Below are 14,445 nucleotides of genomic sequence, written 5' to 3'. Positions count from 1 at the left end.
ACCAAAGCCGAGTTACAGTATATGAAACTTGGTCAGGATATCCGTCATGGCCAGGATTAGAAGTTTCATGATTTACCAGCACAACTCAAGCTCCTCCCATATGCGACGCCGACCAGAACATGTGCTACAAAGACAGCTGGCGATAATTCCGCTTACTCTGTACACATAAGAAAAGTCCAAACAGGCCAGAGAGGCTCTCTAACTTAGATACCGTCTCAACCAACGGACCGACCAATGAATGAACGGGTAGCCGTGGGTGGCTGTGAAAATTGAAAACACGACCCAACACGCATTGGGCGAGGTAAATGTGCGGGGTTACGAGGCTGTAAGGCAGCTGTTGGGCAGTGACCATACCCTAGACACCCAGATTGTCATCTCATCTTAGATGGCTTCATCTTCTGTCTCCTTACCCTTCTACCACTACCTTCAGACACATCGGACAGTTCAATAGGTCCAAGACACTTCTTCATCTTTCACCTTACTAGGTGTAAGCCCTGTCACTGTTGCACAAACGTACTTACGCACTTTACATACGAAACCTCTTGTGCCAGCCTTCTCTGTGTCACCGTGATAGTAACTTTATAGTCGATTATGTTGGAACGTAATCTCAGTAGATTACTAGTAGTCGAGGTCACGTGACCCGAACTCCGTAACTTCAACTGCTCCTCCGAGCGCGCCTAGATAGCGAAGAATCAAGCGTTTTCAACGACTTCAGTATTGACCTAAAACGTCGTTTCAACAGGTTATGAGCCCGGCTCTTCGCTCGTGAGGCTAACCAGCAAAGATCTGAGCCACCATACACACGAAGCAAGCCGCAATTGCAACGGGGACACGCACCGCGATACCCCTATCTCAAAACACCAAAACACCGCGAATATCAAAATATTCAACCGCCGGAAGCAGACCCCAGAATGTCGCAACCAGGCAGATACCACTCTTTACAACATGTCTCGAATACAGAGGCAGTAGCCATACAACCAAAGACACAAGCAGATAGGCTTCCAGTAAAGCTACCAGAAGGCGTTCAACCCGTATCTGAAAGGTTGAAAGGGCGAGAAGACTACTCAACGTGGCGCTTTGAAATATGTCAAATCCTGAAGAACGTCGGTCTACAAGACATGATCGACAAGGGTCTATCCCATCCTAGTACAAACCACACGAATTACTGGCTATGGCACCACCTGTCAATCAACATCCAGTCCTGGCTAGCTAGCCAGCTGTCAGACCCCCTAAAGAGGGCACTGATGACGTCCCCTGACGCGCACGACTACGCGGACGATGCCTACGAAGTCATCAAATCACTCGTCCTAGGCCACGGCCACACGCTTTGCCAAACAACGTACTTCGACCTCATCCACAAACGCCGATCCGACTACTCTACCGTTGAACAATACGTGGAGGCGTTCAAACACGCATACAACTTCGCTAAAGAGTTGAAAGTCGGGATATCACCATACTGCGGGTTGCTACACCTGCTCAAAGAGCTGGAATCCGACCTTCCAACGTGGGTGTCAACAGTGGAGTGCAATTTGCCTGATAATGCTGCGGACACCCTCCAGGAGAAAGAGTTTCTAGTTTACTGCAGGACCGCAATCGAACAAGGTAATAAACAAATGCAAAGATATTCTTTCGCTGCGCCAGCGAAGAACACTGGAAGCACCACCAAGTCGGGAAGCACTGCAACGACCTCAGAGTGGAAGAAATCAACATTCCCACCGAAAGGAACGACCCCTGAGGAACACGCTAGAAAGATGCGAAACTTGAAGCCAGAGATGACTAAGGGACGCTGCGCTTTCTGTAAGACACTAGGCCATGGAGCAACCACCTGCTGGCGCTTGAATCCTGACCTCCGGCCAGAGGATTATAGGCCTCGTATAGAAGGCATCTGGTGGTTCAAAGGATCGAAGCCTAGCGAAGCATCAAATGCAGCGGTAGGCGAAATAGGATCCGATGACGAAAACCCGTATATTTTGAATTTTTCTGGCCTAGCCGTTGCAAACGCCACGAACACCTCGCTACGCTGGATATATGATACAGGCAGCTCACAGCATCTAACACCTGACTGCGCTTCCCTAAGCGGTCTCCACCAATTGAAACCCCACGAATACTACCAATATGGCACCTCGAACGGGGGAATCGGTGTTGCAAAATCGGCAGGGTATCTGACCCTGACCCTAGCTGCAAACGGCCAAAATACGGTGTTGAAGATCAAGGCCTACCACCAACCGGACCTACCCTACGGGCTCCTTTCTTCCAACCGCCTACGTACAGACCTTGGCATCTACGCTACCACTAAGGACCTGACCCTACGCAGGGACCGGGATGACAAGATCGTCGGCCACCTGCAGGCATCGAAAAACGTGCTTTTCGTCAGGACAAAAGACCCTGACCTAGCGCTAGCGGCAGTGGACCCCCTACTCTTGCACCGGCGATACGGGCACGCAGGATTCCGCCGAATCGCTACCACTGCAAAGGATCATCAAATTGAACTCGAACACAGGGACACCCTAGAGTGCGAAGCATGCTCGCTAGGCAAGGCCACACGCCTCGTTTCAAGGGACCCAATCCCAAAGACTAATGATCCAACACAGCTCTGGCATGCAGACATCCAAAAGGTGACCCCGATTGGTCATGGCGGATTCAACTACTTTCTACTCATGGTCAACAACGCTACTCGCTTAGTGAGGACGGCCATGCTTAAACACAAAGATGACGCCTCCGACGAGCTGATCAGGATGAATATGGAACACAAGAATATGGTCGGCCGATACGTGGCCACCTGGCACCTAGATGGTGGCCGCGAGTTCAACCGCTTTAGGAAATGGGCGAATCATGCAGAGCGAGGCATTCAAATCAAAATATCACCTCCTCGAACACCCGAAGCCAACGGCCTAGCTGAACGATACGGCGGCTTGCTCAACCGAATGAGCAGGGTCATGATACTAGATGCTGGCCTCCCTGCTCACCTCTGGCCGTACGCTGTACGCCTCTCAGCGCAGATCCTGAATCGCCTCGTCCCCTACCACAGCGCTGTCAGGAAGACCCCCGTGTTCCTATACAGATCCCACTACAACCTCCCGAATCCTAACGCGTCACTAGACTTCCTACGCGTATTCGGATGTCGTGCCTACCAACACATCCCGCAGGAAGATCGAGTCGCATCCCAGAAAATGGGACCTCGTGCAAAAGTCGGATACTTCGTCGGTTTCGATGGGGACAACGGACACGTTTACTACGTGTGGGATCCTATATCTGATAAAATTAAACGATCACGAGACGTTAAATTCAACGAAGATCGAACCTACAAGGATGACAAGGAGGATCCCGGTGGAGTTCCTACACGCGAACCTGACCCTAAAGGACCAACACCAGCTGGCCCAGGTGCCGCGCTCAAGTTAGACAACGCGTTCCTGCACCAAACAACCAATATATCAGATAACACGAGGGCCCTGATTGAGCAACCGGACCCTGAAGAAGACGTCATCCGAGGCAGAATCCACACCATATCTGCCTCCGCAGAGCCTCCACCTACACGCTCGATCGAGAATGCCACAGAATACGAGGCATCCTCAACGAAATACGCCGCGCAGGACTACCGCCTGCCGGACCCTACTGAGCCAGAAGAACAACCCATACTGAGGCGCTCCGCAAGGACCACTAAAGGCAAATCATCAACATGGCCAGATTACCAACAACTGGCCACGGTTGACCGGGTGACCCTACCCCACCTCAAACAACACGAAGTGGTCGTTCCGAACACCTACAGCGAAGCGATGAAGTCCCCGCTGGCACCATACTGGAAAGATGCTATGGATACACAGATCGATAAGATACAGAATATGGGCACCTACGAGATCGTGAACCGACCTCCAACCGCTCGCGCAATCCCAGGCAAGTGGGTGTACGACCTCAAGGTCAACACTGACGGATTCGTCACCCAATTCCGTGCTAGATGGGTAGTCTGCGGCAACCGCCAGATACCAGGCATCGATTACGACGAATCGTTCGCTCCTGTCGCCAGCGAAGCGGCCCTGAAGCTATTCATGACGAACGTCGCTATAAAAGATCTTGAATGGGAACAATGTGATATAGTATCTGCTTATCTACACGCGCAGATACAGGGCAAACGCGTGTTCATGAAACAACCTACCGGATACCATGAAGGACCACCGGATCAGGTGTGCCTATTAAAGATGGCCCTCTACGGCCTCCGCCAGGCGGCCCACCTCTGGCACCAAACGTTTGACGAAACACTTAAAAGAATCGGTTTCGAACCACTGAGGGAGGATCCCTGCGTATACAAAAAGGGTGATATCTGGTTGATTATTTATGTTGACGACTCCGCTATCGCTGGCCCCAGGAAGGAAGACCTAGCCGAGGTCAAACAACACCTAAACAAGGCATTTGGCCTGAAGGAAATGGGGGAACCAAAGGTTCTACTAGGATGCAACGTTCAACGTGACTACCAAGCAGGCACGATATCACTATCCCAACCAACGTACGTGGAGGAGTGCCTCAATGCAGCGAACCTAGGATCCTGCACCCCCTCCGCCATTCCGATGACCGTTGCCTACAAAAAGTCAGATCGCTCGAATATGACTACCGAAAACGTCAACCTAGCCGAATATCAAAGCCTTGTAGGGCGTTTGAACTGGCTAACCACAAAGACCCGCCCCGATATACGTCATGCAACGTTTAGACTTCAAAGGCGCATGAACACTCCCACTACGGCCGACGCTAAAGCATTGAAAATTGTATACAGATATCTGAAAAGGTCCATCCCGTACGGGATCACCCTCGCCACTGACCATACCAAAGGCATCGAAGTCTTCGTAGATGCCGCCCACGCTGACCACGAAGACGGCAAATCAACGGAGGGATACGTCATCTTCTACGCTGGCGGCCCAATCAGCTGGTCATCCAGGAAGCAATCGCTAGTTGCACCGTCATCTACGGTAGCAGAATACTGCGCGTTTGACTCCGCCGCCAAAGAAGCCTTGTATATAAAGAAATTGGTTGAAGCGTTTGACCTCAAGGCCTCCGTTGACGGCAGGATACCCTTGTACACCGACGCCGCCAACTCCCTACGGATCCTGAACCACGGAGGCTACACCAGGTCCACTAGATGGCTCGATAATCGTTACCTATTCGTAGCCGATCTGATCACGAAGAACGCTATCACCATTCAACACATCCCAGGGACCACCAACCCGGCGGACGGCCTCACCAAGCCGCTTGATAACGAATCGTTCAAAGCGTTCAGGCACCTCCTCGGAATGACCCCCATCTCCTCCCCGAACCTGCATCCAGGGAACACCGGTTGAGATAGCCGTTCCTTCCTATCTAGGCAATGCCTAGAGCCTCGTTACGAACGCTCCCTCGCCTAGGGGGCCGTGTTGGAACGTAATCTCAGTAGATTACTAGTAGTCGAGGTCACGTGACCCGAACTCCGTAACTTCAACTGCTCCTCCGAGCGCGCCTAGATAGCGAAGAATCAAGCGTTTTCAACGACTTCAGTATTGACCTAAAACGTCGTTTCAACAGATTATATCGTGCTGCAATCTTGGAGATGTCAAGCCCCGTGTTATGTGATTGGTGTCAGACAACGGTCTTTGACAAACATCTTCTGGCCGTGATTGGTCGCGATAGGGATTCGATGTACATGGATCAGAGTCCTTTTAGTGTGATGATTGACCCAGTGGCATACTTCGGTAATCGGAATGCGCTTGCCGGGTTCCAGCGGTCCTTTCGTCGAAACAATGAATTGCTATTGCAGAATGCGGCCCGGTGGTGTATCTTCTGTATGCTTCTTAGAAATTTACGAGGTGGACTACGCGATGATTTCGAGTTCACAATTACCGTCAACGATCCCTGGAAGTGGTCCACAGTGACTGTTGCTGCGCACGATGACGAGATTACGAACCGCACTGGTTACTTTAGAGTCTATAAGACAGTTAGCCCTAACAAAGTCGCATTGTCTGGTTCGACCTTCAATAACGCGCGGGTAGCAGAACAGAACGTCGATATCTGTCCAGCAAATAACGATCTTCTCCAACATGACAGCTCACTACCTCGGCAACTAGTTCGAGATTGCGGGGCCCTCCGCGCTCTGATTGACGATTGTACGGCTAACCACTCTAATTGCAAGCCACGGGAGGGATTAGGCTCTCCTTCCTTGCTGCTTGAACTTTCTGGAACATCAGTGTCACCGGCAGTACGCCTCATCAAGACATCGGAAATTAAGGTCGTGCCAATTCGCTACGTCTGCCTTAGCTACTGCTGGGGCGGAATACAGCCAAACATGACGACAACCAGCCGTTTGGACTCATACTTAGCCGGAATTGATACAACAGAGATTTCTGAAACAATTCTGGACGCCATCCGTGTCAGTCTTGCGATGGGCTACCAGTACTTATGGGTGGATGCTCTGTGTATTGTGCAAGACTGCGAGCCAGACAAGATTGTCGAGCTAGGTAAGATGGCTTCTATTTACTCGGGAGCCATCCTTACAATATGTGTCATGTCGGCCAAAAGTGCGACGGAAGGCTTCTTGCGACAGGCCTATCCAAACTACAGCGACGACAAGTCAATACGCACATGGCACGCAGATATACGCGACGACATAAGCCAATTAGTGACTGGTTCCCTAGAAATACGGAGTGATTTCTCCAACGATGACATTTTTGACAGTCCAATTCTGAAACGAGGCTGGACCTTCCAAGAGGCGCTTCTTAGTCCACGCCTTGTCGTATTTTCTGCTCATGGTCAGAAGCCTGCATTGCGATGCTCCACGCATACCGTCCAATCGGACGGTGGTCGGATCACAACGCACCCCAAAACTTTGGTGAACCTTGGGGAGCTGGAGCAAGTAGTAGAAAGGGCAAAGTCCGAACACAGATACTCTAGAGAATATTTTATTCAATCGGCCAAAGCTGAAGAATGGGTCAAGGTTGTTGAACAATATTCTCGGAGATCATTGACATACCAGGAGGACAAGATGCCCGCCCTCATGGGCATTGTGTCAGAGTGGGAGTCCCTGTTCATGCCGGGTAAGTATTGGGCCGGTATTTGGTCCAAGACCTTGGCGAAGGACCTCATATGGAAATGTCATAGAAACTATTTTCCACGGTCAGCCTGCGAGTCGTACGTTGCCCCGTCATGGTCCTGGGCGTCTCGTGCCCATCCCGTCTATTACGAAAGTTTGGGGGACATGCTCTTTTTCGAAGGAGAAGATTCTTTTGAGGTCGTTTCGTGTGAGGTGATTCCCATTCACAAGGACCTGCCAAACGGCGCGATCAAATCGGCACAGTTAACTGTGAAGTGTATTGCTGAGCTGGTGGACATTGAGGGCCCTGAATCAGAAGATGTTTCCTGTATAGCGTCAAGGGGGGAAGTGGAGGTTTATTTTGACGACAGTCCTAGGCCACAAGATGTCAGAAAAGCTTGGCTTCTATACATTAACGATGAAGAGCCGTATAATCTTCCGCACGGAATTGGGATAGCGGTCGTTGAAGTCGACACAACCAATGCTGATGGCACCAAGTTATACAAGCGAGTAGGTAGCTTTGTTTGCAGGGGGCCTGGGCTCACAGGCCCACAAAGGACTTTCGCACTTATTTAAATGCAAGATAGTGTCTAGATCATGGATCAAAAGTATAGCCTGGGGAAATGTTAGTTTGGGCTCATCCAGACTCGGGCCGAAAGTAGCGCTCCCAGGCCCCAATGCAGCATCAAGGTGCATATCAACAAGCACTCTAAGCGGGTCCAGTATGGTAAATCAGTCATCTGCTCACAGAGAAAATACTCCCGCAGCCGGATATCCTATGGAGTTGCTCGGAGACTGCCCCGGAGATCCAGGCATCACTCATGCAGAACACTGCTGTTTCATCATGGTTGCCGAACAACATATTAATCCCGAGGATCAGAATGGGAGGGTGTTGATAAAGTACAAACAGGAAACTCTAGCGCATTGCCAGATGGTTAACAGAGACAGGTAACGCCATTTACAATAGCGCGCTCCCAGGGGAAGGTGCCTCCAGTGGCTAGTTTGTGGATCGTTGAAATGCCGGCCTTTCAGTACTGATTCTCCTATGTAGGGATCCCTGGAATATCAAACTGCTACCTATCCAAATCTTTCACACATACGAAGTTGAGAATCATATTCTTGGCTATGGGGCTCGGCACTATCCGGAAAAGGCCAATTATTGCCCACCTATTCCCGGATACTTGATCTAGGCAGCTTGCCCTAGCAACACCGTTCTAAACACCAGTTCAGAGTATCATTTTCATCAATCTAGGCTCCCCACAACTCGGCCTTAATATGCTTGAGAGACAAAAAAGGGGGAAACGCGTCACTCTCTTACCGACCACTTTACTTTCGCATTAGGGGAATTCGGGAAGGTCGAGTTTTCGTGTGTGCTCATCTCCGGGAAATTTCAGACAACAAAAGTCCTTTATCAGGCCCGAAACCCAATTATAGAGCTTATTATATGACTGATAGGTCAAGTTTACATAAAAACAGATAGCAAAGCCGTTAGGAATTAACACCGATAAGTTAAATGCGCCAAAGCTGCAAGTGGTGTTTCCAAATCCCGAATATAGGGTAAATCCCGATCGAATCAGCGTTTCGGCAAACCGTGCGAAGATAAGGGCTGAATCCAAAAAAAGCGTCGCTCTAGTCTATATCATCTGCCTACCAGATCATTATTCTACCCCGTGCATTTTGTCGTTTTATCTACAACAATCATGAAGACTCATCGTATATCAGACCTTTTCATTGGGATCATTTTCCTTTTCTCCGGGGCGGCTAACAGCCTTGCCCCTCGTTGGCCGAGTCCTGATTACAACAACTTGACTGTCGCTTTAGTTCGAGCACCTCCCGTCAATTGGCCCCTGCCCTTGATGAACAAGAATTGGACGGATGTTGAATTCGACTTGGACGGCTCCGTCGAGAAAGGCGTTGGTTTGATCAAGCAGGCCGCTGACAATGGTGCCAATCTTATTGTTTTTCCTGAGCTATGGTTTCCTGGGTAAGTACTTCCCTTTGAGTGATAATAAAGGGGATAAATATATTGATGTGCATGATGCCAATCTTAGATACCCTAAAGGAATTGCAGATAATGTCTCAATCGCTAACCACCTCAAAAACTACTACGATAACTCTCTAGTTGAAGGAAGTTCACAGTGGAATAAGCTTCTTTTAGCTGCGAAAGAGAACCATATCTACGTTGTTCCCGCGTTCTCTCACCGTCAGGGTGATTACATCTACATGGCACAGGCGTTGATTTCTCCTGCTGGTGAGACAATTCTACTTCGTCATAAGCTTAGGCCATCTGGTGGGGAGCGAGAGATCTGGTCTGACGGCACCATTGAGGAACTGAAGGTGGTCGCAACCCCTTACGGTCGTTGGGGGTTGCTAGAATGCTGGGAGCATTTCCATCCTGCTATGACATATAATGTTCAGTCGCAAGTTGAGAATTTGCATATCGCCTCATTCCCATGTTAGTTTTCAACCCGATTCTAAAATTACCCGGGACTAATTATGGTTAGACATGCCGGACAGTGGGAACTCCGAAGCAGCATATTGGGAGTCCCTTGATGTCAACGTGGCAGCTACCCGAACTTACGCTGTCAACTCACAAGCTCCAGTAGCTATGGCTGCGGTGGGAAACGTGCGTTTCATTGATGGATTTGGTATTGACTTAGAGGTAATAGAAGCCTCTGCGTCATTTGATAAAGTCCCATTGGTGTACACATCTTTTAATACTACGGGACTCGGAAGTACCGTTCCGTATGACACTGATGGAGAGCAGTCGTGGGGAATCCTGCAGCAGATCAATGCTGGTTCCCCAGCTACATTCCCAAAGTGATTGGAAGCTATGTACAGCATCATATAGTGTCTATTTCCGCTCTTCTTTCGAGTTCCAAGCAATAAGCGCAAATTCATTAAGATAGATGAATCATCTCTAATGAGATTTTCACGAATTGATTGATTTTCCCTGCTCCTTTGGCAACTAATTTTGATCTAATTATCACATGGATCGATATTCCTACAAGTAGCCTTGTGAATCCAGAATTGTATGACGTAATTATTTATCCCTAAAGTGATCGCTTGGCCTCTTCCGGCTGTGTCCATCCTTAATGTTTCTGAAACGTTTGAATATAGGGGTTTTATTTATCCAAGCTCAAAGTGACAAAGGACGTCGCATATTATACAATCGCAATTACGTCGTCACTCAGTGGAAAAGCGCTCAAAGCATGCGCATGCATCCTTAGTGTATTCTTATCACATGACGGATGAGACGTCAAAATTTATCTTATTGGATATAACATTTCAAACAGCAATGGAGGTGGAAGTTAAGAACTCGAATGACCTTTGCGAGGCGTGTATTCGGCTTCCATCGATATGGGTGAGAACGTGACCCCAGAGATGTTGTCACCCTTCCATAAGAGGAGAAATGTTAATAGATATGAGAAGGAACTTGCAGATGCCTTGCTATGAGAACAAAGTAAAGGAGGTTCCTTCGACTTGTACTTGAACCTAGGTCGAGGTCATCGGCGTAATCTTGAATGGCCGATAGTCGGAGTGTCAGAACAGAGTCCTGGATTACTTGGATCTGTCTAAGCACCGAGCCAGAATGCGATGTTACTAGTCGACCGGGATTTGCTCATCCCTTAAAATGATACCGGGCTATGCCCCTCCGTAACTGTTTTGCCGTACACGGCGACGTTGAACTTGGTATACCGCCCGAAAACTTCTTACCCCAACGGCTTGGCCCAGAAAGAAACTATCCCATTCCATAGCATCAGATGCGCCAAATCCGTGGACCTTGGTAGATACGCCGAACCCGATTCATCGTTGTATAAGCCTATCAATTCCTCACTATTATAGGGGATGGTTGAATAACTTGGTCCCCTTTGCCATTCCTCACTCAATTGGCGGACACTATACCACCTGGCGTAACAGCCTGGATCCCTACCCCATGGGAAGGTCAGTAAGGTATAGTCACTACTATCTTGAACTTACCTCTTCCCCTGTCTCCAGTTGTTACGAGCGCGGTTAGGCATGCTGTCAGGTATATCATCGATTTGGTCTGCAGCTATTGGCGCAGGTTTTGAGTGCAAGCGAACCTATGACGCGTACATGGCAGTTGAGCGACGCGGGTTCGAATGCCATAGATCCGTTAGTGTGAGCTAAAAAAACCGGCGGTAAAGGTGTTACTCCAAGCTTGACCCACCAGACAAGCTCCGAGAGGACCTTGGGAAAAGTGAGCTAGCCGCCTGTGACTGAAGAATACAAAGAGAGACTCTGGATTCTAGGTCCCCCTCAAAATAAGTCGGCTAACTACCGCACACATTCGAGCTGGCCACACGGGCAGGTCGGCCACCCTGAATTCTCGTATGAAAGGTGTCTTCATTGATCCAATATATCCCTCAAACTACTTCAGTGAGTCATTCGTAAATTCATAACTACTACAAAGCTGATATATATTAGTATCAGAGTCTTCTACCACTTTACTGACGATTAATCACATTGGTGGTATCTTAAACTACTTTAATCATGTAAGTGTTTTATGCTATCTCTAAATTTGCGTTACATAAAAATATGAAAACTTTATCAGCACCTTATCTTATATCCTTACAATCTACATAAGGTATTGCAACTTTACAATCTTACTGAGATATGCTTTTTCTGAATATGCCGACCCGCTCGTGTGGCTGACTTGATTGTGAATTACACTAACTGGTTAGTTTAGTTACTTGAGGTAACAAACTGACCATTGTTACTCATTGGATAGTCTCGTGGCGTAAGAAAGAGAATTGGCACCTGTCGTAACCGGCTCGGGCGAATTTACCTCAAGCCAATATGCCGGTTGGTGGTGACACGGCCACACAGCCAGATGGGATGTATTCACGGATTCCTTGTAGAGGACTGCGCCACTGATCACTGGTTCATGCGTTCCTCCAAACAACAGTTTCAATGTGCGAGAATTACGGATCGCGCAGTATCTATAACTTCACTGCCAGTTTGAATATACTAATGTAAATACCCCGCAACCAACGAATGTCCAGAACGTATGTGACCTGGTATCCAATAAGTCAGACTGTGTTGGTGCTTGGGTTGATAGTGTACAGCAGATCATTGCCGGGAGCAATAACAATAAAGGCTTGTTCATCCCCAGTTCTAGTAGACAAGTCTCCAGGTGAAGTTGGAGCCATTGATTGATTGCATGACCCCAGGGACCGTACGAAGGCCAGCACGAAGGAATTAGGTCTGATTTACACTGGGCAATTATAAACACTGACTTGAATAACATGAAACATAATTTAGATTCTAATTATATTACTACTAGTAAATTATCATACTAAAAGATCTCTGAAATTATGAGTAGTTTATAGTTACCAATTTATCTGCTATATCTAATTTTCTTAACTTACAATGAAAAAGTGCTGAAAATTATTGAAATAGTTTTATATTTTCAATTGAATCCTAACTGTACAGATAACAGAATTTGCTTACCCTAAACTGACTACCAGTTAACAGTCGGTATAGTCACTCTATTTTTACCCAATGGCTGCTATTAAAAGCTGTAGAAAGCCGGGCACTAAGATAGTGATTGGTCCGATTGGCAGCACACACATGAACTTGTGATGGTTCAAGCCAGCACACTAAGGCCTCGCCGTGCTTGAATCTACTGCTATGACATCTTGAATGAGCAATTCTATAGATGTGAAAAATCCCCTTATTTTTTACCGCCCTTAACCAATTCTTGGCGGGATGGATGATAGGCGTCCTTGAGGGGAAAGTCAAGATGGGATGGGAGAAGACATCATACCCCTCCCAACATCCCAGCTTATGTGACCCAATTAGATGGTCACCGCACCTCTCGAGCCAACTACGCGATATCTTAGGTCACCAAGAGAAGTGGGCGCTTACCACACGCACCAACCACCTCCGAAGCCCTGTCCAACGCTGTAGGTGCACTAAAATGTGCTACTCCACTTCGACGGCGCTTAGCACTGACCTGCCACGATGGCCGCTGTTAGACGCCCCGTGGGATGGCGTATCGAAATGTCCCTTCTTGTCGAGCTCAGCCTTGCTCTTGAAGACCGAACAGTGTGTATATAAACAAATATAGCCTTGCAGACTTCATGCGAGACACCTACTGTAACTTGAGCTCACCTGGGAAGTTCGTCGTTTGCTGCCCTCCATATTTATTGCAACAATCCTGCAGCACATGATATTGGTGAGCCAGGGTTCCCAATTACATATCAAAAAACTGCTAGATCAGTCAATATGAACGACAGCGGTAGTCCAGCTGTAGACTTCAGCAGAGAGGATTCCATCGACCCGAGTGTGCTCGCAGGTAAGCCGCGATGCCTCCGTGGGCAAGGCTACCACTGACAAATAGCGCCCAGAACTACCCAAGGGCAGCCGTGTCATATCCACCGAGGAGCGTGGCATAAGCTTCTGGGGCACTACTGGCCGGATAAACGTTGAATTGGCTGATGGGACACCCGTTTCATTCTTCATCAAGGCCGTGACGAAGGAAAGGGGCAAGAACATGGTTTACGGGGAGTATGAGTCTATGAAAGCCATATACAACGTTGCTCCGAACTTTGCCCCAAAGCCGATCGCGTGGGGGTCCTACCAGGATTGCCCAGATACACACTTCTTCCTCTGCGAATATCGTGATATGGCTGCTGACATGCCTGACCCGGATAAATTCGCTGCTCGGTTGGCTGCTCTCCATAACAACAGCGCATCTCCGACGGGGAAATTCGGCTTTCATGTGACCACCCACAATGGCAACTTGCCGCAAATGACTGACTGGGAGGATAGTTGGGAGATTTTCTTTGCTAAGAGCATGAGACACGCTCTTGATCTTGAGATTGCAGTCAAAGGCTGGGATCCAGAATTGGATTTCTTAGTTCCAGCGTTGTTTGACAGGGTCATACCGCGCCTCCTCCGGCCACTTGAGAGCGAAGGACGATCAGTGAAGCCTTCGCTGATCCATGGTGATCTGTGGTATGCCAATTCGGGCATCGACACGGAGACAGGAGAGTCGCTTGTGTTTGATGCATGCTGCTTCTACGCCCACAACGAATGTGAGTTGGCAGGTTTTTATGGTGAAGGCAATCAAACTGACCGATGGGACACCAATGAAGACGAGTTTGGACAATGGCGGCCGATTTGTAACCGATTCGGTGACGAATACCTGGAGGCCTATCGCTCCTATGCTCAGGTTTCGCCGCCGGAGGAGGATTACGACGGGCGTTTGGATCTTTACAAGTTGTAAGAGCCTGACTGAGTGACGAGATGATACAGAAAACGCTGATGAGTAGTAGACGGTTCAATACCCACGTATCCGCCCTGTTTGCAGATAATGCATCACTAAGAGAGCAGTATGAAATCTATCCTGCATCTTCGCGCTCAGCCTTTAA

At 48.6% G+C, this 14,445-nt stretch overlaps 4 protein-coding genes across 4 annotated transcripts, besides 3 other annotated features; all 4 read left to right on the top strand.

Moving 5' to 3' along the window:
* The first annotated feature begins 591 nt into the window (after window positions 1–591).
* Window positions 592–741: a mobile genetic element (Title: probable transposon 160bp LTR (Tndm1-LTR) -Aspergillus niger).
* A 10-nt stretch (window positions 742–751) lies between these two features.
* Window positions 752–5,393: a mobile genetic element (Title: probable transposon Tndm1 without LTR -Aspergillus niger).
* Window positions 912–8,235, top strand: An10g00740 (uncharacterized protein; the record flags this gene model as incomplete). The annotated part of the gene is made up of 4 exons (XM_003188757.2): window positions 912–5,319; window positions 5,484–7,559; window positions 7,633–7,993; window positions 8,097–8,235. The coding sequence occupies 4 exons, from the start codon at window positions 912–914 to the stop codon at window positions 8,233–8,235; spliced, it is 6,984 nt and encodes a 2,327-aa protein (XP_003188805.2).
* Window positions 5,395–5,545: a mobile genetic element (Title: probable transposon 160bp LTR (Tndm1-LTR) -Aspergillus niger).
* Window positions 8,236–8,745: 510 nt separating the features above from the next.
* Window positions 8,746–9,869, top strand: An10g00730 (uncharacterized protein; the record flags this gene model as incomplete). The annotated part of the gene is made up of 3 exons (XM_003188756.2): window positions 8,746–9,029; window positions 9,097–9,500; window positions 9,550–9,869. The coding sequence occupies 3 exons, from the start codon at window positions 8,746–8,748 to the stop codon at window positions 9,867–9,869; spliced, it is 1,008 nt and encodes a 335-aa protein (XP_003188804.2).
* A 1,196-nt stretch (window positions 9,870–11,065) lies between these two features.
* An10g00720 (hypothetical protein) lies at window positions 11,066–11,777 on the top strand (the record flags this gene model as incomplete). The annotated part of the gene is made up of 5 exons (XM_059749964.1): window positions 11,066–11,188; window positions 11,320–11,446; window positions 11,495–11,562; window positions 11,622–11,654; window positions 11,757–11,777. The coding sequence occupies 5 exons, from the start codon at window positions 11,066–11,068 to the stop codon at window positions 11,775–11,777; spliced, it is 372 nt and encodes a 123-aa protein (XP_059601506.1).
* Window positions 11,778–13,297: 1,520 nt separating this feature from the next.
* An10g00710 (uncharacterized protein) lies at window positions 13,298–14,300 on the top strand (the record flags this gene model as incomplete). The annotated part of the gene is made up of 2 exons (XM_059749963.1): window positions 13,298–13,367; window positions 13,420–14,300. The coding sequence occupies 2 exons, from the start codon at window positions 13,298–13,300 to the stop codon at window positions 14,298–14,300; spliced, it is 951 nt and encodes a 316-aa protein (XP_059601505.1).
* Between the last annotated feature and the right edge of the window lie 145 nt (window positions 14,301–14,445).

Source organism: Aspergillus niger (genome assembly GCF_000002855.4).
Source record: "Aspergillus niger supercontig An10".
Taxonomy (NCBI): Eukaryota; Fungi; Ascomycota; class Eurotiomycetes; order Eurotiales; family Aspergillaceae; genus Aspergillus; species Aspergillus niger.
This window is presented reverse-complemented; position numbering and strand designations above follow the sequence as displayed.